Here is a 25,087-nt window from a genome sequence, read left to right as displayed (position 1 = left end):
TTGACATTTTTACTTAAGTTTAAAAAGTACAAAAGTTTTGGCATCAAAATATACTTGACGAGTAGGATTACTTATATTCTTATGCTAATACTTCTGTACTTTTGGGTCGAGTAAAATGGCTGAATACAGGACTTTAACTGTATTCAGACTGTGACAGAGTATTTCTACGCTGTGGTATTGCTACTTTTACTTAACCCATTAAAACCGGGGAAGCATCTGTATCATTTTAGACTTGAGCACTTTGTGCCGCCCTGCGAGCTGGTAGATCTGCTATTTTTGAACATTTTTGAAAAAGTCTTGAAAACATTACTTTTGCTTCTACTCCACTACATCTCAGAGGGAAATATCGTACTTTTTACTCCACTACAATTGAAAACTTTAGTATACGAGTTACTTTGTAGATTTTGATTATTATTACAAAACATACATTAACAAATTCAGCCCTATATACATTTCAGCCATGTAGATCTGCTATTTTCAAAAGATTTTCAAAAAGAGTACTTTCGACTTTTGGTACTTTAAGCACATTTTGATGCCAATACTTTTGTACTTTTTACTCAAGTGCATTTTGAATCCCGGACTTTCACTTGTAACAGAGTATTCCTATATTGCAGTATTGATACTTTTACTTAAGTAAAAAATGGGAGTACTTTTTTCCAACACTGGCCCTCAGGTCTTAAAGGCTAAAAAAGTAAAAAATATATATTTTTTAAAAAGAGCACCTCTTCCACCACGGTGCAGAATGGAGAAGTACACTCCCCCTCTCTGCAGTGGTGGCAGAGGTGTTATGAGCTGATAAGGAAACAGTGGCTGCTAAACGGTAGGTTGCGTGATGTTGCGTCTCACAAGCGGACCCGGCTTTGGACGCGCAGCGCACCAGATAACCTCCACAATCTCCTTCGCAATCCCAGGCGTTCTGTCGTCATTTTTTTTTGGGGATCAATTCACTGCCAACGTGGGAATTCCTTTTCAAAAATGCACCTTCAACGCAAGTCATGCCATCGTGTCATCCTTGGTAAGTGGCATAATACACTGTAACATTGTGACTTGGTTCCAGCGGTGGAAAAAGTACTTTTCTTTTTTTTTTACTTAAGTAAAAGTATCAATACTGCAATGTAGAAGTACTCTGTTACAAGTAAAAGACCGGTATGTATTCAAAATTAACTTGGGTAAAGCTATAAAAGTTTTGGCATCAAAATGTACTTAAAGTACCACAAGTGTAAAAGCAGTCATTATGCAGAATGTCGCATTTCACAAAGGTCAATATGTAAACAAATCTTTTGAAAATAGCCGAGCTATTGTAGATCGGCTATTTTCAAATGGCCGAAATGTATATAGGGCTGAAGTGGTTAGTGCATGTTTTGTATTTATCAAAATCTACAAAGTAACTAGTAACTACAGTTGTCAAATAATTGTAGCGGAGTAAAAGTACAATATTTGCCTCTGAGATGTAGTGGAGTAGAAGTAAAAGTACTGAAAATTGGAGATACTCCAGTAAAGTGAAAATACCTCAAAATTGTACAGTACTTGAGTAAATGTACTTAGTTACTTTACACCACTGGTTGCTGTCATGTTGTATTCCTCATATTGTTTGTTTGTTTATTCTAGGTATGATCATTGTTTACCACTCCTCCTTTTCCCCTGTCACCCAGGTAACAGGTAGGTTGTCTTACTTTCTCACTGACTTTAATCTGTTTATATTGTGATTACATTTTATTTTATTCTATTATAGTGCCAAATCACAAGTTGTCTCAAGACACATGACGTAATAGAGCAGATACCTCATCGTCCCACCCTGAGCGTGCATTTTTGCAACGGTGGCAGACTCTAGGGTGAGAGGTCATCTGCCATGACCGGGTCAAAGGAGACAGAACGAGAGAGAAAAAACGAAAGAGACAGGCAGAGAGAGAGAGAGAGAGAGAGAGAGAGAGAGAGAGAGAGAGAGAGAGACAGAGACACACACACACACACACACACACACACACACACACACACACACACACACACACACACACACACAATCATGGGTAAAGGAAACAGCGCCTACTCCAAATTGAGAGGCTTCCTATAATAGCTGATATTGAGCAGTACCTTGCTAATTGTTTAGCCTAAACTACTAAAGATAAAAAACAAAAGTTTACATCTGTAGCCTAGCTGAGAGATGGTCTGCTCTAGCTGATGATATTTTAGCACTTTGGTTAGGAAGGCTTCCTCTAAGCTGTAATCAAAAGTACAGCCGACCGTGAGAATGAACACCTCCCTATGGTGGTGACATCAGGGGTGTTAGCTGAAATGTTAGAGAACACAGAATCGTCATTACACAGGTTAAACATGCTCGGCTTCACAGTAGAATGCTTATACAGCATGACGGAGGACCTGAAAATAGAAGTGATATCTTTTGATATCAAATCCACTATTCTGTCATGCCTACTTATGTAGAGTCCCCTGTATACACGGCACCCATTTAAGATGTGGGACATGGTTTCAGCTATTTGTTCATGACCATGATGTATACAGTGAGGAGCATGGTTGCCTGGAAACCAGATGGCGAGGTTAAGTTTAGATGGTAAAACCTGCAGCCTCGCTTTCAGAGTAAAGACAACAATGCATTCGTCTAAAGCAACATTTTTGAAGAGACAGAATGGTCCGCAGCAGGGAGACATGCAGTCGTCCCTTGCAACCTCAGCTCAGTCCAGTGTTGTCGCTGCCTTTGCTGTTGTGCCCATAAGAGGCGACCTCGGGCATTAGTCAGTGGGAGTTGGTGTTCTGCTCCACACACAGTCATAGATGCTCTGACAGAGATACTGGAGTCAGATATAAAGTCCTCTGAGCCAGCCATCGCCTCAGAGTTTGACCCTACCCACTTCAAGGTAACATCAGCCCAACAGCACAGATCGTTTAAGTCCGGCCAGTCTGACCACACACCGAAGCCGGGAGAGCGACTGTCTAGCTTCCCACTAGGTTTCCTCCTGAAGCCTAGGAAGCTAGGATCCGAGCCACATGCCAGGGGGACCTGACGTCGTTTTAGGTCCAGGAACAGAGATGAACGTGCAAGCTCTCTCACATACTGGTCATCATTGTTCAGCATATTTAACAAATGGGAGAGCCTCGTAGCAATAATATGAGAGAGCCACCCTCACGTTTACTGTGAAATATAATGTCACGTGTTTAGTGTGTTAAGACCAGTAAATTGTCTCACTAGGTGCACAGTTTTGTCGGTCAAATCACGTAGTGATTTTCGTGGAACATGTACATTGGAGAAAAGATGTTGTACCTTGGCCAATGCTATTATTCTGACTGCCTCCAGTTTCATGATTAGAGGCGATGCGTGGATTAAGTCAAGTCTGCTGGAGTACTCAGAAATGATTACATCGACCTGATCACCCCACTTGCCTGCCACATTAAACTTGTGACCCAAATATGTGTAAGTCTCGTGACGTGAATAGACTTTAAGGGGTTTATTGCACATAGTGAAATCAGTTTCTCTCTCTCTCTCTCTCTCTCTCTCTCTCTGGTGTAAACTAACTAAGTAAATTTACTCAAGTACTGTACTTAAGTACAATTTACTACTTTTACTTTACTGGAGTGTTTCCAATTGTCTATATTTGTACTTCTACTTACTTACTTCTACATCTCAGAGGCAAATATTGCACTTTTACTCCACTATAATTATTTGACAACTTTCACTTTAGCCCTATTTTATACCTAGGCTATTTGAAAATAGCTGATCTACAAGCTCACAACATGTCGCATCACGACGTCTTGTGAGCTTGTAGATCTGCTATTTTCAAACATTTTAGTACTTTTACTTTTGGTACTGTAAGTACATTTTGATACCAATACTTTTGTACTTTTACGCAAGTAACATTTGAATTCCGGACTTTTACTTGTAACAGAGTAACAGAGTACTTCTACATTGCAGTATTGATACTTTTACTTAAGTAAAACATTTTAGTACTTGTTCCACCACTGCGCACACACAGAGAGAGAAGAGAAATAGCGGAACAGAGAGAGAGAGAGAGAGAGAGAGAGAGAGAGAGAGAGAGAGAGAGAGAGAGAGAGAGAGAGAGGGGGGGGGGCAGACACTATATGTCTCAGCAACTTATTTCCTATTATGATCTTATCCTACTTCTAAAGCATTAGTTCCTATAGGGGTCCTTCCTTAGAGGGGGTCCCCAGCAAAATGGTTCATAGCAGATCTACAAGCTCGGGTGCCGCGCTACGAGCTTGTAGATCTGCTATTTTGGAAAAATCATGAAAAAAAAACGTCTTCTTTTTTTAAATGCGAACAATTTTAACACAAAGCTTTGCGTCTGGGGGTCCCTGGCACAACACATTTTCAGGTGGAGGTCCACGGTTACATGCATTATCAATTTGGGGGTCCTTGGCACGAAAAGGTTTGAGAACCACTGCTGTACCACGGCTCCATTTGTACACTGTCAGAGTTACATTAAAGGCATAGTTCACCCAAAAAAAAAAAAACATTGAAAAACCAACGGACCAGCGGTTCCGGTATAGGACACAAAGGAGACTCTTTGTGTCTCCTACCACTGCCGGTCATTAAATTATTGGCTTAGAATGTGACAAAAAGTAAAAAAAACTCTACTCTTTAACAGAGTAGATTGGGGTGTCCCCCCCCCCCCCACCCCAGAGTTGGGTGGGGGTCCGTGGACCAATGGACGTCACACTGAGGGTCCTTGGAATGACAACGTTTGAGAACCATGCGGTTCTATGGGAAACTGAAACTGTGCATTCATTCACAAATCCCTATGCTTTTGTGTGTGTGGTGATTCTGATGGTGTCATTTCCACTAAGACAATGAACTGTGGTTTCCTGCAAATCTGAAATACAGTTAAAAATGACTCAAGACGAGATGCATGTTTACACGCGCATCTTTTGAGATGACATCATCGATCCAATCCAAAACCGCAGCAAACTCATTTTTGAACCATTATGTTTACAGGGAAATGTCCCACGAAAATGAAGAACATCTCCAGATATGAACACTGCATAGCTCAACAAGGTAATAGGAAAATATATATGATTCATCCCAAAATATGAGTCATTTCTCTTTGTGTCCCCAAAGGTTAACTGGATTAATACTTAATACACAATATGAATCATGAGGAAAAACGATAACTTGAAGAACACATAGTGTATAACGATGATGACCTTTTAACGGTTGCTTATCTTCAGTAACTAAGTACAATTACTTAAGTCATTTTTTAAGGTATTTTTTACTTTACTGGAGTAATTCTGATTTTCAGTACTTTTACTTCTACTCCACTACATCTCAGAGGAAAATATTGTACTTTTACTCCATTACAATTACATGAAAACTTTAGTTACTGTAGTTACTTTGCAGATATAAATTATTACATTATAAAACACACATTAACCACTTTAGCCCTATTTTATACCATAGGCTATTTGAAAATAGCAGATCTGCAAACTCACAACGCGTCGCGATGCGTTGTGGGCTTGTAGATCGGCTATTTTCACTTTTTTTTTCGTACTTTTACTTTTGGTACTTAAAATTTTTATACCAATACTTTTGTATTTTTACTCAAGTAAATTTTGAATTCCGGACTTTCACTTGTAACGGAATACTTCTAAATTGCAGTAGTGATGCTTTTACTTAAGTAAAACATTTGAGTACTTTTCCCACCACTGCTAATCTTTCAGATGGAGCGCGTGATTTAGACTGCTTCGGTACAATTACCAAATACCAAAAATCAAGTTATTCAATAAAGGACTGGCAGTGTGTGTGGACGCCTGCAAACGACACACTGAAAAACAATTACACACTCATAATCGTGGAGCAAAAGTAAGTTATTTACGTTTTTTTTTCCTGATTGATTTTGTTATTAATTTACAGAATGGATAAACAGTCAATAGGCCCTATGCACAGCAGCCATATTGTAAGACATTCACAGGTGTTATCAATGATACTAATGAAGGCTCTGTTCCATTCTGGTCAGACGGAGTCAGGGTGCTGATATTGTAGCCTGGTAAACCCTCCCTCCGGAAATCATTTGTAATTTATTTCAGGAGTGAGTCTGGCATGATCGCCCATTCTGCAATATTGGCTGTGGGCTGGAGTTGGGCGGGAGTAATACCGTTGATGATGATCGTTGTTCCCCTTCAGCCAATCAGCAGTGCATTTTACCACCTCCAGACTAATGTGACGCAACGGGACTTTTGAGACGGCCATGCCCAAAATAGGTTTCCTTATTCGGATACATGCGTGTCACTGCCCGCCCCTGCCGGTTCTCTGAATTTGTATTTTTAAATAGGCTCTGTCATGATTAATTGACCACATAAATGAAGTTAAACAACTAAATTCTATCCAAGCGATATCTTAAAAGTAAATTCAGTGCCTCAAAAAAGAAGTTTGAGAGCGTTTTAAAACCTAAAGTAAAAAGTTGAACTGCCCACAGAAAACAATGGCGGCTCGTTCCATTTTTGTCGGCTGCACTCGAACTCGCCACCTGATTGGCCAACTTTCGCTGTCAATCACAGAACGATGAGCGACGACGCTGATAGGCTCGGTTTTTTGGTAATGCGCTAGAAACGCCCAGACAAGCCTTCATGCCAGACTCCTTCCTGAAATCAAATGGAAATGAGATTTTCCGGAGGGAGGGGCTTTACCAGGCTACTGATATTGTGCATGTTGGCTCACTGGAAACACTCCCAAATGGCCCTTTGCGGGTGTGTAACTCTGAGAGTTATGGGGGTCGTGGAAATCTGAAATTCAAAAATCTGAGAACTGTGCTACACTAAATGGAACAGAGCCTTCATTAGTATCACTCGTAACACCTGTGAAGGAAGTGATAATATGGCTGCTGTGCATAGAGCCTATTACAACACAGAACACGCCCCTGAAGTCACAAGTATTAATGTCTGTATATAGTCAGGGAATATTAGCAGAAAAATGGCCAAACCTGAAATAAATTCCGTACCAAGAAATGTCTTCACCAATGTGTTTGTAAAGGTAGCCTAGTAACACAATTCACAAAGGATGCAATTCAATGGACCTCCAACCTCATTGTGAGCTTGGAGGTCCATTCAGATGTTCTTATCAATGATGAACAAAACCTCCTAACTCCACTTTTTGTTTTGTTTTTGTCATTTGAAAAAAAAAAGAAGAAAAAAACAACATTTTGGAGTTAGCTGGTTTCTGCCGGACAGCAGAGATATCTGAGTACTTCTTCCACCACTGTCCCTGCAGCGCGATTTGGGACAAGACCGGTGCTTTGGGTAAACCACATGGAGACGGTCAAAGGGGCGGGATTTGGAGTCCGGCGGCCCTTCGGGGGCGTGGTTTGCCCAAAGCACCGGTCTCGTCCCAAATAGGCTCTATGCACAGCAGCCATATTATCACTTCCTTCACAGGTGTTACCAATGATACTAATGAAGGCTCTGTTCCATTTAGTGTAGCACAGTGGTTTCCACGACCCCCATAACTGAGTGTACAAATGGAACCAAATGGACCCTTACGGGTCCATTTGGTTCCATTTGTACACTCTCAGAGTGACACACCTGTAAGGGGTCATTTGGAAGCCCACTGGAAACAGAGTGTTTCCAGTGGGCCAACATGCACAATATCAGCACCCTGACTCTGTTTGACTAGAATGGAACAGAGCCTTCATTAGTATCATTGGTAACACCTGTGAATGTCTTCATAATATGGCTGCTGTGAATAGAGCCTATCACACGTCCCTGCCACACTCCTCCTTTTCAAATCAATAGAGGGGACAGCCCAGTACTCCCTAGTTTTCCAGACCCCCCCCCCCCCCCCCCTTCTACCAACACACCCACACATCCACCCGTCCCAGACAAAACACATTGGTGAAGAAATTTGGTATGGATTTTTTTTTTAAATATCGCCTGACTAGTGAATGATGTTTGATATCAACCCTATACTGTATCATTGAATTCTGTCTTTTATTTTATTTATTGTAGGAGCAAAACCAGAGTGTACAGCGAGTATAACTTATCCGGAACGAGTCAAAAGATCAACGTATGTTTATCTAACAACGTTTACATGTCAGCTCATGTTATAAATAAGAGTGATCCAAGAAAATGCATGCAGGCATATTTCAGTGGTTTGCCAAGAAACTTTGGTAAGTTTACAAAAATATGTTTTTATTTTTCTTATGTGACAGCATTGTGATAGATGTATTCATTAAAGGGATATTTCACTTAAAAAAAATTGGGTACTTTTATCGTCTACTCAGGCTTTTGTGAGCCCCCCAGACAGTTTTGAAGTTGCTTGATTCAGTATTTATATATTTGATATTCATTTTATCAGACACGCCCCGTTCCTATACAAACTCATTGTAACTTCAAACCCCATTTTTAACATATTAGATTCATCAAAAACACCGTCCTTGGTTCTGGTGACTCATCCTGCCCTCCTAATACGTGAAGGGCCTGTGCTTTATCGATTACATTTTTAATTTATATTATTACACCGTTTTATTGTATTATTCTTCAATTTTGAATATGAATTAAATGAATATCAAATATCTAAATACTGAATCAAGCAACTTAAAAACTGTCTAGGGGGCTCACAAAAGCCAGAGTAGACAATGAAATGACCAAAACATGTTTTGAAAGTGAAATAGCCCTTTAATGTCTCTGTTGGGTGGAAACCTCATATGTCCAAAACTACTACTTTTCAGGATTTAAATTCAAAAGTATCAAAAGTAGCAGACGCTCGAAACGTGTCGCTTGTAGATCTGCTACTTTTGAGTGACGCTGTGATCAAGTAGGACATTCGTTTTAAACACAAAAGGTTAAAATATGGAGACGAGTGGTTTCTTTCCGACCGCGACGATAACCTGAATATGTCTTTGTTTTGTTTTTCCAGTGAGATGTGGTCCTCCACATGACGTGTCTTTTAGACTTCATCCGACACGCCTAGAAGTGACAATGACGTTGGGAAAGGAGATTAAAGCCATCAAAAACTATACAATCAAATATAAGGCACTTATGAAAGGTGCAATGTGGAAAATCAATGTGAGGACAAATTACAATTACAATTTACCATTTACGTGAAAACAATACTTACAGTATATCCTTTAAAGGGATAGTTCACCCCAAAAATATATTTTGGTTTGTTTTTTGTTATTGTCGCATTCCTAAGCCAAAAATTTGATGACCAGAGGACCGGTAGGCGACGGTTCCAGAGGAGACACAAAGGAGACTCTTTGTGTCTCCTACCATTTCCGTAGGAGACACAAAAATGCGTGGGAAATAATTATCCATGAATTCAAGTCTCCATGGGGTGACTAATCGATAGAAAATTTGGGGCTGAACTATCCCTTTAAAGAATATAAGTATTGAATGGACGGATATTCGATCGTGGATATGTTTTTGTTTTTGTCGCATTCCTAAGCCAATAATTTGATGATCAAATTATTGGCTTAGGAATGCGACAAAAACTAAAAAATATCCATGAATTCAAGTCTCCATGCATGGGTGACTAATCGATAGGGAGGAAAAAGTCATTATGGGGTGAACTATCCCTTTAATGACACTTTCCATGTGTTGTCTCTATTTCAAGATGAACAGTATTCCTATTCGCACAATGTGTACACAAGTGTAGGTACAGATGGTCATGCCCTATGTTTGCATGTTTTTAATGTTATGTTGATGTTACTACTGCTGCTATAGTATACTGTATCGTTGCTGTCGGGGCAGAAACTTCTATCTCCATGTTTTATTGCAGCGTTTTGAGCTTGTAGATCTGCTATTTTTGCAATTTTTGAATTTGAATCCTGAAAAGTAACAGTTTTGGACAAATGAGGTTTCCACCCGACAGAGACGATATACCCACCCACCCCCGCCCCTCCTTTTATTGTGTTAGGCTGATGTCGCTACTGCTGAAGGCTTCTTATTTTTTGTCGTGGTTTTATATCATTGTTTTGGGGCAATTTGGCACAGTTTTTTTGCAGACCTTGCCTTTGCTGCTTGTACTAGTTGTATTTGCTAAATTGCAATTATGTGGGGGTCCCCACATCATTTTTTGGGGGGTCCCTAGATGACAGTAAAGTGACAATTTAAGGACTTTTAAGACCTTTAAAAAAAAAGACCATTAATGCATCAAAAGTAATAAGCAAACTTTACTATAAAACTGGTCAAACATTGGCCAAATTGTCAAATAATACAAGAAAGAGGGAAAAAAAAAACGCCTCGCGTTGCTACTTTCACAGCATTGAAAGTACAGAGCACAGAGTCAAACTAAATGTAATGCCTCAACTCCTACAATTCCAAGTGCTTGTCATGGTGGGTGGTCCCCAGTTCAAATATGATTCTTTGGGGGTGGTCGCGCCTTGAAAAGGTTGAGAACCACTGCACTAAAACAACATGTCGTTGTATGTTCCAATACGGTGACAATAAACATCTTATCTGATCTTATCTTCCTTCACATTGTGGGTGAAGCCTCTGTTGGAGATATCCAGCGATAAGGTGACGGTCACAGCCACTGTGGAGAACCTCAACACCTCACTGGGTTATGAAGTGCGAGTCCGCTGTGTCAACAACAGCGACTGTCCACAGTGCCCGTGGAGCCACATGTACACACTGCCTAAACGTGAGTTGGAGCATGAACCATACAACCTTAAGTAAAAGTATCAATACCTTAATGTAGAAATACCCCGTTACAAGTAAAAGTCCGGTGTTCAAAATTTACTTGAGAAAGAGTGCAAAGGTATTGGCATCAAAATGTACATAAAGTACCAAAAGTAAAAGTACTCATCATGCAGTATGTCCCATTTCACAAGTTCGTCATGTATGAAAATCTTTTGAAAATAGCAGATCTACAAGCTCACAATGCGGTGCGATCTGACACATTGTGGGCTTGTAGATCTGCTATTTTCAAATGGCTGAAATATATACAGCTGAAGTGGTTTGTGTGTTTTGTAATAATAATCAAAATCTACAAAGTAACTAGTAACTAAAGTTTTCAAATAATTGCAGTGGAGTAAAAGTATAATATTTGCCTCTGAGATGTAGTGGAGTAGAAGTAAAAGTACAGACATTTGGAAATACTCCAGTACAGTAAAAAAAAATACCTCAAAATTGTACTTAAATAAGGCCTAGGCTACACGTATATGGATCTTTTCATAAACGGATATTTTAGTCCTCCGTTTTTAAAAAGAATCCCTGGCCACATGACAAAGATTTAAAAAAATCCCTGTCCACACGTAGACGCAGAAACGCATTGATCAGCGCCAAGTTTCAAGTTCAGATTTTATATAGGCTACATTTATTTTATATATGAGGGGCCAAATACAAATACATTTTAATCACATGTTAAGGCCCAATACTGCAATAGCTGCATTATTTTAATAGCATACGTGAACAGCATACGTGAACATAAACGAAAACAACATTATTATGGCGCAGCTGCAGCGCAAACAGTAGCCATGGTTCACATGACTCATGGTGCCACCCGAGTCCCTGGTTTATACTGGTGTTTTTTTTTTTTTTTACATTGCCAACTCTCACATGTACATAAACGTTCAGATTTCAAATATAAAGTGCTTACCCCCGAGCCACGGATGTTACAAGGGGATCCGGACCACGATAAGTACCCGTATCTCCCGTATTGTTCAATAAAAAGCATTTTTTTGGTAATGTATCAGAGTGCAATACACCTCCCAACCATTAGTGTCGCATGGTTGAAAGCATCGAAGACAATTTGGAGAAAATGGCCGGCGATTGGATTAAAATGTTTTTTATTGAACAATACGGGAGATACGGGTACTTCGCGATCCGGATCGCCTTATAACGTCCGTGGCTCGGGGGTAAGCACTTTATATTTGACATCTGAACGTTTATGTACATGTGAGAGTTGACAATGTAAAAACAAATCGAACACCACTATAAAGCAGGGACTCTCGGCACCATGACTGTCATGGTATATGCCAGTCATGTTTCAGGGCTGAGTTTTACTTCATCAATTCATTCCATGGGCGGTCGTCCCAAAACTCCCCGCCCCACGCACCTTTGGAGCGGGCCACCCGCGGCCGCTCCATGGTCGCTGGATTTTGACCCGGGGCGATTGTGTAATTAGGACCACAGACCCCACATTCAACCTGTGTGCGCGCCGTGTGCTCTACTCGGCGCAGAGAAAGAGGGTTTTCGTCACACAGTGAATGAGCTACTTTTCCCACCACTGTCTTATTATTAATTATGACATTATTTTGCCATAAATGAGCGTGCCTTGTTTCATAGACTGTAAGTGTTGCTCTCTCTCTCTCTCTCTCTTCATTTATTATTATAATGACCATGAGCGGTCCGGTGTGTATTATTATATTATTATTTATTTATTATTATAATGACCATGTGCGAATGCGCGATGACGTCATCGTTTCTCAAAATCTCCGGATTACATGTCCACATAGATCCACTGAAACGCATGCTTTGGAAAACCTTCACTTATTTATCCGTTCACAAAAATATCCGTTTTAGCGGCCAAAAACACCGTTTGCGTGTGGCTGAAAGGCCCAAACACACACAAAAATGTGCGTTTAGAAAAAGATCCATGTACGTGTAGCCTGTGTACTTAGTTACTTTACACCACTGTAAAGCAGCCCTATATTCTGGACATGTCATAAATGATTGGTGAATATTCGGGCAGAAACAGGCGAACACGCTGCAGAAATAGCTAATCTACAAGCTCACTGCGGTTGTAGATCAGCTATAATACACCCCAATAATTTGACGACCTAATTTCCTACTGACCAGCAGCCCCGTCATTGAATTATTGCAGACAAAAAATGCGACAAAAAAAACTCCATGAATTCAAGTCTTCATGGGGTGTGTTATTGATGGAAAATAATTCATGTTTTGGGTTAACTATTTTCAAAACTTGATTGCTTTTTAAAATGTGGGTTTTCATTACGACCACTAATAGGCTCTATGCACAGCAGCCATATTATCACTTCCTTCACAGGTGTTACCAATGATACTAATGAAGGCTCTGTTCCATTTAGTGTAGCACAGTGGTTTCCACGACCCCCATAACTCTGAGAGTGTACAAATGGAACCAAATGGACCCTTACGGGTCCATTTGGTTCCATTTGTACACTCTCAGAGTTACACACCTTTAAGGGGCCATTTGGAAGGTCATGACCCCAACTTTAGACCCACTGGTGTAGCAGAGTGTTTCCAGTGGGCCAACATGCACAATATCAGCACCCAGACTCTGTTTGACCAGAATGGAACAGAGCCTTCATTAGTATCATTGGTAACACCTGTGAATGTCTTCACAATATGGCTGCTGTGAATAGAGCCTACTATTGCATTATGATAACTATGATAACTGCACTAACTTACTAATCAGTACTAAACACCCAATAATGTTTGCCGATATGGACATGTCATACATCATACACAGAAGTTGAATATTGAACTATAGTGTGGAAAGGATTGGTGTGATAATTATAATTCAATTGAATACTAATTTAAATGGTTTACTTGTATTACTATTATTATTGTTATTATGTTGTATTTAGGACTGACCTCCAAACCTGTCTATCATCACGAACCAAAAGACATAAATACTGGACAAGGGTGGCGACTGCTCCTTCTAAGATGGAAGGTACTGTAAAATGCTTTACGTTTTGATACTGCAATATAGAAATACTCTGTTACAAGTAAAAGTCCGGAATTCAAAATGTTCTTGAGTGAAAGTACAAAAGTTTGGGCATCAAAACGTACTTAAAGTACCAAAAGTAAAAGTACTCATTTTGCAGAATTTGCGATTTCACAAGTTTTCAAAAGCATAACATTTATACAAATATTTTGAAACTAGCAGATCTACAAGCTCACAATGCGTCGCATCGCGACGCATTGTGAGCTTGTAGTCGGCTATTTTCAAAAGGCCGAAATATATATAGGGCTTTAGTGGGTATTGTATGTTTTGTAATAATAATTAAAAAAAGAAAGTGACTATAATATTTGCCTCTGAGACGTAGTGGAGTAGAAGTAAAAGTTCTGCAAATTGGAAATACTCCAGTAAAGTAAAAAAAAATCCTCAAAGCTATAACTAAGTACAGTACTTGAGTAAATCTACTTAGTTACTTTACACCACTGCTATTAACCACATTTAAAGTAAACATTATTCCTGACCTTGCTATTTGTCAGTATCCTGACAGAGACGCGGTCACGGGCTACAGCGTCAGAGTGTGTAAAACCTCAGGAGACGGCCCTGACGTGTGGATGAACACACAGCACCCAGAGATGAGGCTGAACCTGTCTCATTCAGGGTATTATGTGAACATCACGGCCTCAGACGGAGTCAGCACTTCCCCTGCACTAAACCACATCGTACCACCACACGACAACATGCCGGGTGAGTGCTAATTTAAGATAGGTTTCACTTTGCCCTGCACGGCATCCTCTCTATTATGAATACGGTAGTTCCCTCACCACTAGTTCTGTTACCCAGGGCCGTGGTTTGCTGTAGGCAAGGCTATTTTTGAAAAATCGTGAATATTTAAGCAAATCTTTTTTTTTAAAGCAAACATTTGTAACTCAAATCTTTGCTTCTGGGGGGTCCCTGGAACAAAATATTTTGAGATGGGGGTCCGCGGTCACATACATATCATTTTAGGGGTCCTTGACATGAAAAAGTTTGAGAACCACTGATATAGAAGCATACGTTTAAAAAAAAAAAAAAACGGTTAGGATTTAGAAGACATTTGTAGAATATGTATTCAAAGGAAAAAAATCTCCACATCTCCACACTGAAGCCTCTTGAAGCAGTCTACCACAGTGCCCTACGTTTTATCACTGGTGATGATTATCTCACCCATCAATGTATTTTATATGATAAAGTGGGTTGGCCATCTCTCGCAGTTCGTAGAGAGCAACATTGTATTTTATTTATTTATAGGCCTTGTGTGGTAAGCTTCCTTTGTACCTATCTTCGCTTTTAGAACCAAAGGTTACTGGACGTTCAACACGTTCACAAACACACATTAGATATTGCAGTCCACGTAAGAGCAGTGAACAAGGAAAGACTGCTTTCATTTATTACGCTCCACACAAATGGAACAAACGTCAAGACTCTCTGAAACTGGAGCGATTGGTCTCAATAGAGACATTTAGGGTGCTTCTTGAGGACACATTACATAGTAACTGCACCTGTTTCATGTAACACTACAGTATATTTATTTGCATCTGTGATGATTGTAATATGATTCAAATGTTTGTTATTGTTTTTCATTATGTATGTATTTTATATGTTGTATATGCTGTTATCAGGGCGTCCTTGAAAAAGAGAGATTGGTCTCAAAGGGCTTCCCTGAATGAATAAAGGAAAAAGAAAAAGAAAGATTTTCAAAAATGTTCAAGCATTTTTAAAATAGCAGATAGTGCCGCGCTATGAGCTTGTAGATCTGCTATTTTTGAATAGCCAAAGAATTCTAAAATGACACAGATGCATTCCCAGATTAAATGGGCTAATGCTGTGTGAAGCACTTTGTAACTCTGTTTTTAAAAAGTGCTAAACAATCAAAAATGTCTTATTCATATTATTGCTCTGTTGCCTGATTTAATTATTCTACAATAATAATAACCAATGTCGTCCCCCACACACACACAGGTTTGCCAGCTGGAAGTCTGAATGTGACTTTTATCAACGACACATCGTTTAACATCTCCTGGAAACATCATGTAGTGGATGGAGAATGCTACTCCGTGGAATGGGGCACGAGTGGAGAACTTCAAGTTCCAAGTTACAGGTCCTTTTATGTGGAGGACAGCTATAAGGTCGTATACGTCTACGGTGTGTAAGCAAGCCACGTATAGAGTAAAGCCATTAAAACCGGGAAAGCAGTGTCATTTTCGATTTTTCGGAAAACATTTATTTTTGGAAAAATCGCGAAAGTGTTCGAAAACATTTAAACCCTTTAAGTCATGTTCGATTTTAACCATTATCTTATACTTTGGATATTCAAAAATAGCAGATCTACAAGCTTGTAGATCTGCTATTTTTTTTAAATCATGAAGATTTGTGCAAATCTGAATATATATTTTTCTAAATGAACATTTGTAACTTAAATCTTTGCTTCTGGGGATTCTACAAATGTCTTCTAAATCCTAACTTTCATGTCAAGGACCCCCAAAATGTAATGTATTTGGACGCAGACCCCCATCTCAAAATATGTTCCAGGGACCCCCAGAAGCAAAGATTTTAGTAAAAGAATTCGCTTTAAAAATATAAATATATTCAAAGATTTTCACGATTTTTCAAAACAATTGCAGATATGCAAGCTCATAGCACGGCACTCGCTATGAGCCTGTATATCTGCTATTTTTGAATAGCCAAAGTATAAAATAATGGTTAAAGTGGTTACACGGATGCGTTCCCGGTCTTAATGGGTTAATAATTTAGAAGTTTTTAACACAAATCTTCTCTTCTGAACTACGGATGTGGAAGGCATTTGTAGAATCTGCCTCAGGTCTTAATGGGTTAAATATAATGGAGGAATTAAGCTCTGATTCTAACCGGCAAACAATCTTATTTGTGTGTTTGAATAATCAGAGCCCTTTGAGTCTTATAAGAGGTACAACATCACTCTGTATCTGCGAACACGCCGGACAGACAATGAAAGCTGTAACCTTAAAGCCATCAACAACAGCGAGAGCACCTATGGAACTAAACAGGTCTACTTCAAAGAAGGACGTAAGTATGGATGCAACTATACATTCTTTTCATATCAAGTACATGTTGGATTAATCAAATACTCTTAAATAAGATTTTAATATCTATTAATAATTACCTTAATAAACATTGTCATAGTCTTCTTTCAATCATCATTGATCGGATTTATATGTGTTTTGGTAAATTATGGTCCCATTTATTTTAAAATTGACGATAAAGTAGGGAACGGCCAAGGAGGGGCGGGATGATCCGATTGACAAGCTACACAACCAATAGCATTCATTTAGCGATTGATTTCCGGTTGCTTTTTGGTATATATTAAAGATGGCGGATTTGAAATCATTGAAAAATAGGCTTCATTTCACTTCATGAGGTGTGTAGAGTCTGGCGGGGGTCACTTTGTCCATCTCTTTTATACAGTCTATGGTTACAACACAACACCATCGTGCGATAGATCTGATAATTAAGCAATTTTGACGTTTTTTGAAGATAAAAAAGAAAAAAAACATTTTCCTCATTATTGATTATTGTATTAAAATGTAAAAAAAATAAACACATTTTTAAATAATCAATTTGTTAGACTAAATGTTGCACCCCTAGATGTAAATCCATAATCCTCCTGCATTCTGGTAAAAATACTATATTATAATACAGGGGTTTTCAACGTTTTCAGGCCAAGGACCCCTAGCTGAGAGACAGATGAAGCAGGGACCCCCTCTCTATTGTATAAAAATTGTGTTTCAGATTTTACTGTTTTTGTTTACTTGGCCTGCTCTTTCTTCCCTCTAGTCTACACCTATACCCCTTTGCCAAAAAATAGCCGATCTACAAGCTCACAACGCCTCGCAGCGCGAGGCGTTGTGAGCTTGTAGATCTGCTATTTTTTGGCTAAAGTTCTCCTCAGAAAAGGGATGCTAGGGTTCAAGTGGTTAAGGTAAAAAAAAAATCCCATCACACAAAGATTTGGCGGACCCCCTGTAGTAACTCTGAGGACCCCCTGTTGAAGACCCCATATATATTTCCTGTCATTGTGACCCCCACAGCACCGATCAGTGCCCCCACCATCAGCACTCTTGTTACCCAGAATTCCATGCTTCTAGAGTGGTCGCCCATTCCAGAAGAAGACGTCAGAGGCTTTCTGTTGGGTTACACGATCTACTACAACTACACTGACCACGGTGGAACAAAGACTCAGAGAAGTAAGCATGAACCACTCTTAACCCTTTAAGAACCGGGAACGCATCTGTGTCATTTTATAGATTTCTTTGGCTGTTCAAAAAATAGCAGATCTACAAGCTCATAGCTATGAGCACATCTGATATGCTTTTTTATCGTGAAAATGTGTGCAAATATTTGAATATATCTATATTTTAAAGCGAACCTTTGAATATATCAAAATTTTAAAGCGAACATTTTTAACTCTAATCTTTGCGTTCTGGGGGATTCTACAAATGTCTTCTAAATCCTGACAGATTTTTGAAAAATCGATTTGCTATAATCAGTGGTTCTCAAACTTTTTTCATGTGAAGGTAAGGACCCCCAAAATGACATGTAAAATATTTTTCAAGGACCCCCCTTGAACAAAATTTGCTTGAGCACCACTGGAAAACTGTTTAGAAGACATTAGAATCGGCCTCAAGTCTTAATGGGTGAAATAATGTGACTGAGTATTTGTAACCACCGAGTGTATTGCTGTTATTTGGTGTTGTTGCTGTTGCTATTGTTGTTGGGGTATTTGTTATCCAATGGTTCATTAGTTTTAACATGTGCTGTATTATCATTCTTGATTCCAGATATGAGCACACCTCCTGCATCAAAGAGTCAAGAATTACGGGATCTAAACAGTGGTACTGTGTACATAGTCCAGATCTCTGCTTTCACCCGAGCTGGAGAGGGAGTGCGGAGTGCAGAAAAATACGTCCAAACGCATCACCCAGGTACACTCATTTTATTTTTGATTACTCCCAAGGGTGAGCTTATATCATATTATTATTAGGATACCAAAACCCATTACTGTGTCATTTTAGAGTTTTAGCTATAACGATTATTTTATACTTTGGCTATTCAAAAATAGCAGATCTACAAGCTCATGGCGCGGCACCGAGTGGCGCGCCATGAGCTTGTAGCATTTTTTTTAAAATCATGAACATTTGTGTAAATCTTTGAATATATATATTTTTAAAGCGAACATTTGTAACTAAAATCTTTGCTTCAGGGGATTCTACAAATGTCTTCTAAATCCTAACAGTTTTTTTTAAATATATATATATATATATATATATATATATATATATATATATATATATATATATATATATATATATATATATATATATATAGCTATAATCAGTGGTTCTCAAACTTTTTCATGTCAAAGACCCACAATTATATGTTGTTCCAGGGACCCCCGAGACACATTTTCACGATTGTTTTAGAAAAAAATCTGCAAGCTCATATGAATGACACAGTTGCGTTCCCGGATTGAATGGACTACATTTTACATACCTGCATAAGCTTGTGATTTGCAGCCTAAAGCTGGGCTCGCTGTACAGATGTTATACATTCTTAAACAATTTTGAAATCTGGTTGTATCACACACTACAGCAGGGTTCCCCAATTACTTTTCCCCAAGGGCCAAATGATGTCTCGGGTACCAAGCCGAGGGCCACGCGCACAATGCTGTGTTACACTGTGTTATTAAATCCTGTGTTGAGGGTCACACAAGGAAAACAACACTTTTCATAGACCAGGGGTCTATTTCACGAAAGCAGAATTAAATTATCCTGGTTTAAAAGGCAAATCCAGGTTTGACAAGCCTGCGCTGTTCAGCCTGGTTTATTCAGTTCCATGAACGCCAAGCCTGGCTGAGAAGGAGCGACTTTGTCAAGCCAGGATCGTTAAACCAGGCTGAATGTGAGTTCACCTATTCCTATAAAAGACCATGAAAGTCGATAGCAGAATCCTTGAACTTGACCAATCATGGAGCCCAAAACCAGAGCGGCGTTCTTCTCTGTGGCTGAACAGCAGCACTGCAGCAGCTCATGGAATCATACAAGGAAGTAAAATGTATAATAAGCCAGAAAGGAAACACGGCCGCAATAAATATAGATCCAGGGAGAAAGCGTGGCAAAGTATTGCAGACAAATGAAATGCAAAAGTTGTCCAAAAATATGCAACTAATTTATATACAAGTCCATAAATATATAATTCAGTTAGGCTTAAACATGAGGAGTTTATGTGAATATTGGAATTATAATTATAAACACTTAGAATAAGTTTCTAATTTCTAATTTCTAAAATCGAAGATCTACAAGTGAAAAGCTTGCCTTTTGGCAGCCGGGGGTCCCCGGTCCACGGGGGTCAACGGGGGTCAAGGGGGGTCCAGGGGTACACGGGGGCCGGGGGTCAACAGGGGTTCGGGAGTACCCGGCCCCCCGTGTACTCCCGGACCCCCATTGACCCCTGACAGGGGTCCGGGGGTCTGGGGGACCACGGCCACCACGGGGACCCCGTGGACCCCCGGCCGCCATAAGACAATTTCTTTTCGAGCTTGTAGATCTTCGATTTTCGCATAAGAATTGAATAAGTGTGGAAAAACTCATTGGTTTACGATTGGAGTCATTGGACTAACAGCTATTTCACAAAACTTGAAGAACAAGGCACTGGATTAATAAAGCTTGGCTGTTAGCCTGGTCCGGACCAGGCTAACTTCACAGCTAAATTGCCATGGTAACTAAGGCAGGATTGCTTAAATTTTCTTTTGTGAAACTGGATCATGGATAAACATATCCAGGTTTACTGGCTAAGTTAATCTGCCGAGCTAACTCATCTTTCGTGAAACCGATTCCTGGATAATTTAAACCAGGATAGCTGATTAAACCCGGTTTATCCCTAATCCAGGTTTCGTGAAATAGACCCCTGCTTGTTTCTCTCGTGAAATCTGGCAACACTGCAGCCCTGTCCTACAGTGTAAAACTGTTCTTAACATCCATAGTTAAGATGAATCTATAAGATAACCACCAAACTGTAACAGTACTGTCTTTCCTATCCTTCCATAGATAACACTGTTCAAAGAGTTGTTGCCTTGTTATGGCTTGTGGTCGTTTTGGCTGCAACCGCCGTGCTGATATGCGTGATCAAACGATATGGCTGTCCAGATATGTAAGTAAACCATTATATCTGATGCTGTCTACAGCCACTGGCACTGCTGTATTGAGCTTGATGTAGCTGTTGTGCCGTTATTAATCCTAAAGTAAAATGTAAAAAAGTAAAAAATTGAATTTTTGCGTGACGTTGTACAAAGAATATAAAATTGTGGTTAAGATGGACTCAACTAACATTATTCAAGGGAATCATCTAAATATTGTTACCAATATTGTGTTATAGTAGAGCATGTTCCATGCTCAAGTTGTGTAATAGATAGGCTATATTAATACCACACAAAACAATATGTACTTTAAACTGTATGTTGCCTGCTCCTAATAAGAAGACAAAAATGTAAGATCTAGCTGATCTACACGCTACAACGTATCCTGTTGCAACATATTGTGATGCGTTGACAGCTTGCAGGTCTGCTAATTTGAACGATACTAGAGGTTCCGGGCCATCCAAAATTTAATTTTGTCCAATCTGTATGGTAGAGTATGCCATAGGGCTGGTAAATTAATATTCGATATTCAAATATTCCTCGAATATGGGGAACATATGTATATTCAAATATGAAAATGAATAATCATTTTATTTGTGTATGTTTATTTGACAGGGACAATACAAAAAAATTATGTATCAAGTTAAAAATATATATATATATATGTTTTATTGGATCTGAGCATTTGATACATTGTTTTTGTATTGTCCCTGTCAAATAAGCATAATAAAAAAAAAACATTTATTTTTATAATATTCTAATACATTTTAACACATCGGGTGCCAAACACGGTCTGAACCGTGTGTTTACTTAGTGGCGGTGCCGAACACGGTCTGAACCGTGATTTCAGTCTTTTTGTTTTTTTCGTTTTTCTCCGCGCGGGCGGGGCTAGAGCAGCTCTGGGAGCACCCATTGTAATCCTGCGAAGGAAGTGCCAGATCGCTCACCGGAAACACTTTTTTTCCACCCATCCGGTTCCTGTCTATTTCCTACATTGAAACGCCTATATCTCCGAATCTGTTTCCTGTGGGGAAAAACGGTCATGCGCGATGCGCGATTCCCCCCCCGTTGTAACTCGGCAGGGTAATGTTATGGTTCCAGCCTGTAGCCAGGCTCATGGCAGAACATGAATCGATGCTTTTTTTTGCGTGGATTTGCTTGTAACGCACGCGGAAACGACAAACAGCAAAGCGCAGTCAATGGGAGAATGCTGGCACCCACGGTAAGTTGTTATGAAAAAACGCTGGCACCCGATGTGTTAATATCTGCCAATTTTTAAGACCAATATTCAAATGTCATTTCTGAGGAATGTTACCAGCCCTAGTATGCCAATACAATATAACTTATACCATTATTGACACATTTAGATCGTGGCAAAGGTCATGTTCCACCTAGACACAGGATCTGACACGAATTCTGACCTGATCAAGATTCAATTTAATCCCCTGAGCAAGCAGGCAGGCTCAGTGGTAACAATGTGAGCACTTGAGCAGGAAATCGGGTTCAAATCCGGGGTAGAAGTCAGAGGAAAGTTACAAAGTGCTGCTTTAAACTCATCTCCATTCACACCAACATTGTACTAACTACAGTATGTTTTAAAATGTGTCACTGACTCACTGGTCATTAGACTCGGTACCCAGGCTTTTTTTTTCAACATCCTCTTCCTGTCTGATCTGCATCATTTTAATTTCTTTCAGAATAAAGGCAATATTTTGGCCAAATATGCCTAATCCTCACAAAAGCAATGCAATCCAAAAAATACACGGGCCTTGTGAGCTGGTGAGTACATCCTTTACCTTAGTGTTCACACATACACTATTGACCTAGTCAGATTAGACAGAACGTTTTTTAGCATTGTTGTACATTAGGATTGTTTGTACATAAGATATAAGGATGACACAAGGTCCACCACCTGTTTTAACCCATTAGGACCGGGAACGCATCTGTGTCAGAAAGATTTCTTTGGCTATTCAAAAAAAATCGCAGATATACAAGCTCATAGCGCATATATATTTTTGTTTGTCTAACGGTTCTAAATGGGTTAAAAAACAAGCATGTTTTTTATCCACTCAGCAACTCCTGGAGCCTTTCAACCCAGACAACATGGAGGAAGAGAACTCCAACAACAGTCTGCAGATAGTTGAGAAAAGGGCAGAGAGCGCTCCTCTAGCGTCATGTCTTCTCCACGACACCGAAGACCAGGGATTCATCGACTCTCACCTGGACTCAGTCTCTCTCTCACCAGGTGATTAGTCACCATTATTACACAATTGCCTGATAATCACGATCATTTTTTTAACCACTTAAACCCCCACCGGAGTCCCTCATACTGGTCTTTTCCATTTTGTGTTCTTGTGGGGAAAGCTTTCGCTGAAAATGGCTGATCGACAAGCCCACACTCGATCGGAGATTTTCAGCGACAATACGGACGCTGGGGTTTAAGTGGTTAATCATCAGACGATTTTCCAAAATAGCCGAAATAGCAGATCTACGAGCTCACCACGTGTAGATCCGCTATTTCCGCTATTTGAAAACCGTTTCTGAAAGTGTAAAATTATTTAACATTATGGCCTATTTTGGCACTCGTACATTATTTATTTTGCATTATTGCTAGCAGTCATTTCCTTGTAAATGTATTTGTATTTTGTATATTTGTATGTATAATGTATTTACATATCTGCAATTTCAAACAGAAATTACATTTTGACTTAAATTGCGTTCTTATTTGTATGACAATCGTCAACATTTCTTGATGGTTTTACTTTACAAACATTACAGGTGGCTCTTCTGTGGACCGCTTCCACAACCACCTCCCATCCACAGGAGGCAGCAGTGGAGAGCTCTCCCCTGACGTTACGGCACTACGAAGCCCCTTCGACGCGCAGACGGACGCTCAGAGAAGCACCCGCTTCCCGTTCCCCAGTGACTATACCACCATGGAGCTGTTCCAACATGCCGTGCCTCCTCCTGGTTTCGGCAAAGAGAACCCTGGAGCCATGGAGCTTCACACAGACTTCGGCGTTCACACACCAGGACTGGACTACGTGCGGCAGTTTAGCACCAGTCCAACCGCAGACCATGAAGAAGCAGACATATACATACAATGAATCACTTTATTTAACTCTCTGGCGTGTGGCGTCCACATTTTGTTTCAAAATGACCATCCTTTTTTTTTGCCCGGCCACCCTATTTTGGGCATATATTTTTTTTAAAGATCCAATTTTGTTTTAACCTTTTTTTGTACCTTTTTTTAGATCGGCATTTTTTGCTATTCAAAAATGGTTTTCAACGTTCTGATCAAAGTAAAACTCCTTACCGTTCTAGTTAAGATTTGTTTAAAGGTCGGTTGATATTTTTTGGTATTTCTTTAATTTTTGTTAAAGGTTAAAGTACTATATTCTGATTTTGCTACAGAGTGTTTGTTCGGTCACAGGGGTCTCTCCAGCTCTTTAGTAAACAGAATATAGTACATTTTCAGGTAGGTGACAACATTTAGACCAATCAGGAGCACTGAAAATATATTTTCTGTTTATTAAAGAGAGCTTGGGACAAAGCTTTTAATTCGGAACAGAATGAGTGCACCTGTAGTGCACTGAATTGTCCATCGGCAACGCACCAACCGATCTGAATTCACCAACATCCAGAGAGCACTCCACGCTCTCAGAGTATTTCCAAACGCACCCTTAGCGATGCTTCCTAGTTCCTATATATATATATGAATGATAAAATGATTGCTAGCAAACCATTAAGACCGGGAGAAGCATCTGTGCCATTTTTTTATTTGAGCTAAAAAGCATTATTTTACACTTTGGCTATTCAAAAATAGCAGATATACAAGCTCATAGCGTGGCACCGAGTGCCGCCCTATGAACTTGTAGATCTGCTATTCATGAGAAATCGTGAAAATGTGTGCAAATCTTTGAATATAATTTTTTTTGTAACATTTTTTTCCCCAAAAGCGAACATTTGTTACTCAAATCTTTGCTTCTGGGGGTCCCTGGAATAGAATATTTTGAGATGGGGGTCCGCGGCCAAATACATATGCATTTTGGGGTCCTTGACATGAAAAGGTTTGAGAACCACTGACATAGCAACGTACGTTTTTTTTACAAAAAACTGTAAGGATTTAGAAGACATTTTTGTAGAATCGGTTTTGTAGAACCTCAGGTCTTAATGGGTTAAAAGAAGAAAAAAGGCATGAAACTGTGAAATAAAATATTTTCATTTCATTTGGTAAAGAATGTATCAGAGCAGAG

General features: G+C 39.5%; 1 protein-coding gene across 1 annotated transcript; it reads left to right on the top strand.

The window, feature by feature from the left end:
- The first annotated feature begins 825 nt into the window (after nt 1–825).
- Nucleotides 826–24,882, top strand: LOC311038020 (leukemia inhibitory factor receptor). The gene is made up of 17 exons (XM_084047315.1): nt 826–1,015; nt 1,609–1,659; nt 4,964–5,023; nt 5,686–5,827; nt 7,966–8,126; nt 8,876–9,024; nt 10,450–10,600; nt 13,530–13,615; nt 14,161–14,368; nt 15,623–15,805; nt 16,565–16,705; nt 17,728–17,883; nt 18,478–18,621; nt 20,743–20,845; nt 22,529–22,610; nt 22,905–23,076; nt 23,610–24,882. The coding sequence occupies exons 1-17, from the start codon at nt 976–978 to the stop codon at nt 23,936–23,938; spliced, it is 2,358 nt and encodes a 785-aa protein (XP_083903441.1). The 5' UTR covers nt 826–975; the 3' UTR covers nt 23,939–24,882.
- Nucleotides 24,883–25,087: the final 205 nt, after the last annotated feature.

This window comes from Gymnoscopelus microlampas (genome assembly GCF_963454915.1).
Source record: "Gymnoscopelus microlampas genome assembly, chromosome: 21".
Lineage (NCBI taxonomy): Eukaryota > Metazoa > Chordata > Actinopteri > Myctophiformes > Myctophidae > Gymnoscopelus > Gymnoscopelus microlampas.
This window is presented reverse-complemented; position numbering and strand designations above follow the sequence as displayed.

Coding starts and splice junctions, on each gene's coding strand:
- LOC311038020 (XM_084047315.1), top strand. CDS start 976: ATGCACCTTCAACGCAAGTCATGCCATCGTGTCATCCTTG. Junction 8,127..8,875: donor TGGTTTGCCAAGAAACTTTG/GTAAGTTTACAA, acceptor TTGTTTTTCCAG/TGAGATGTGGTCCTCCACAT. Junction 13,616..14,160: donor TGCTCCTTCTAAGATGGAAG/GTACTGTAAAAT, acceptor GCTATTTGTCAG/TATCCTGACAGAGACGCGGT.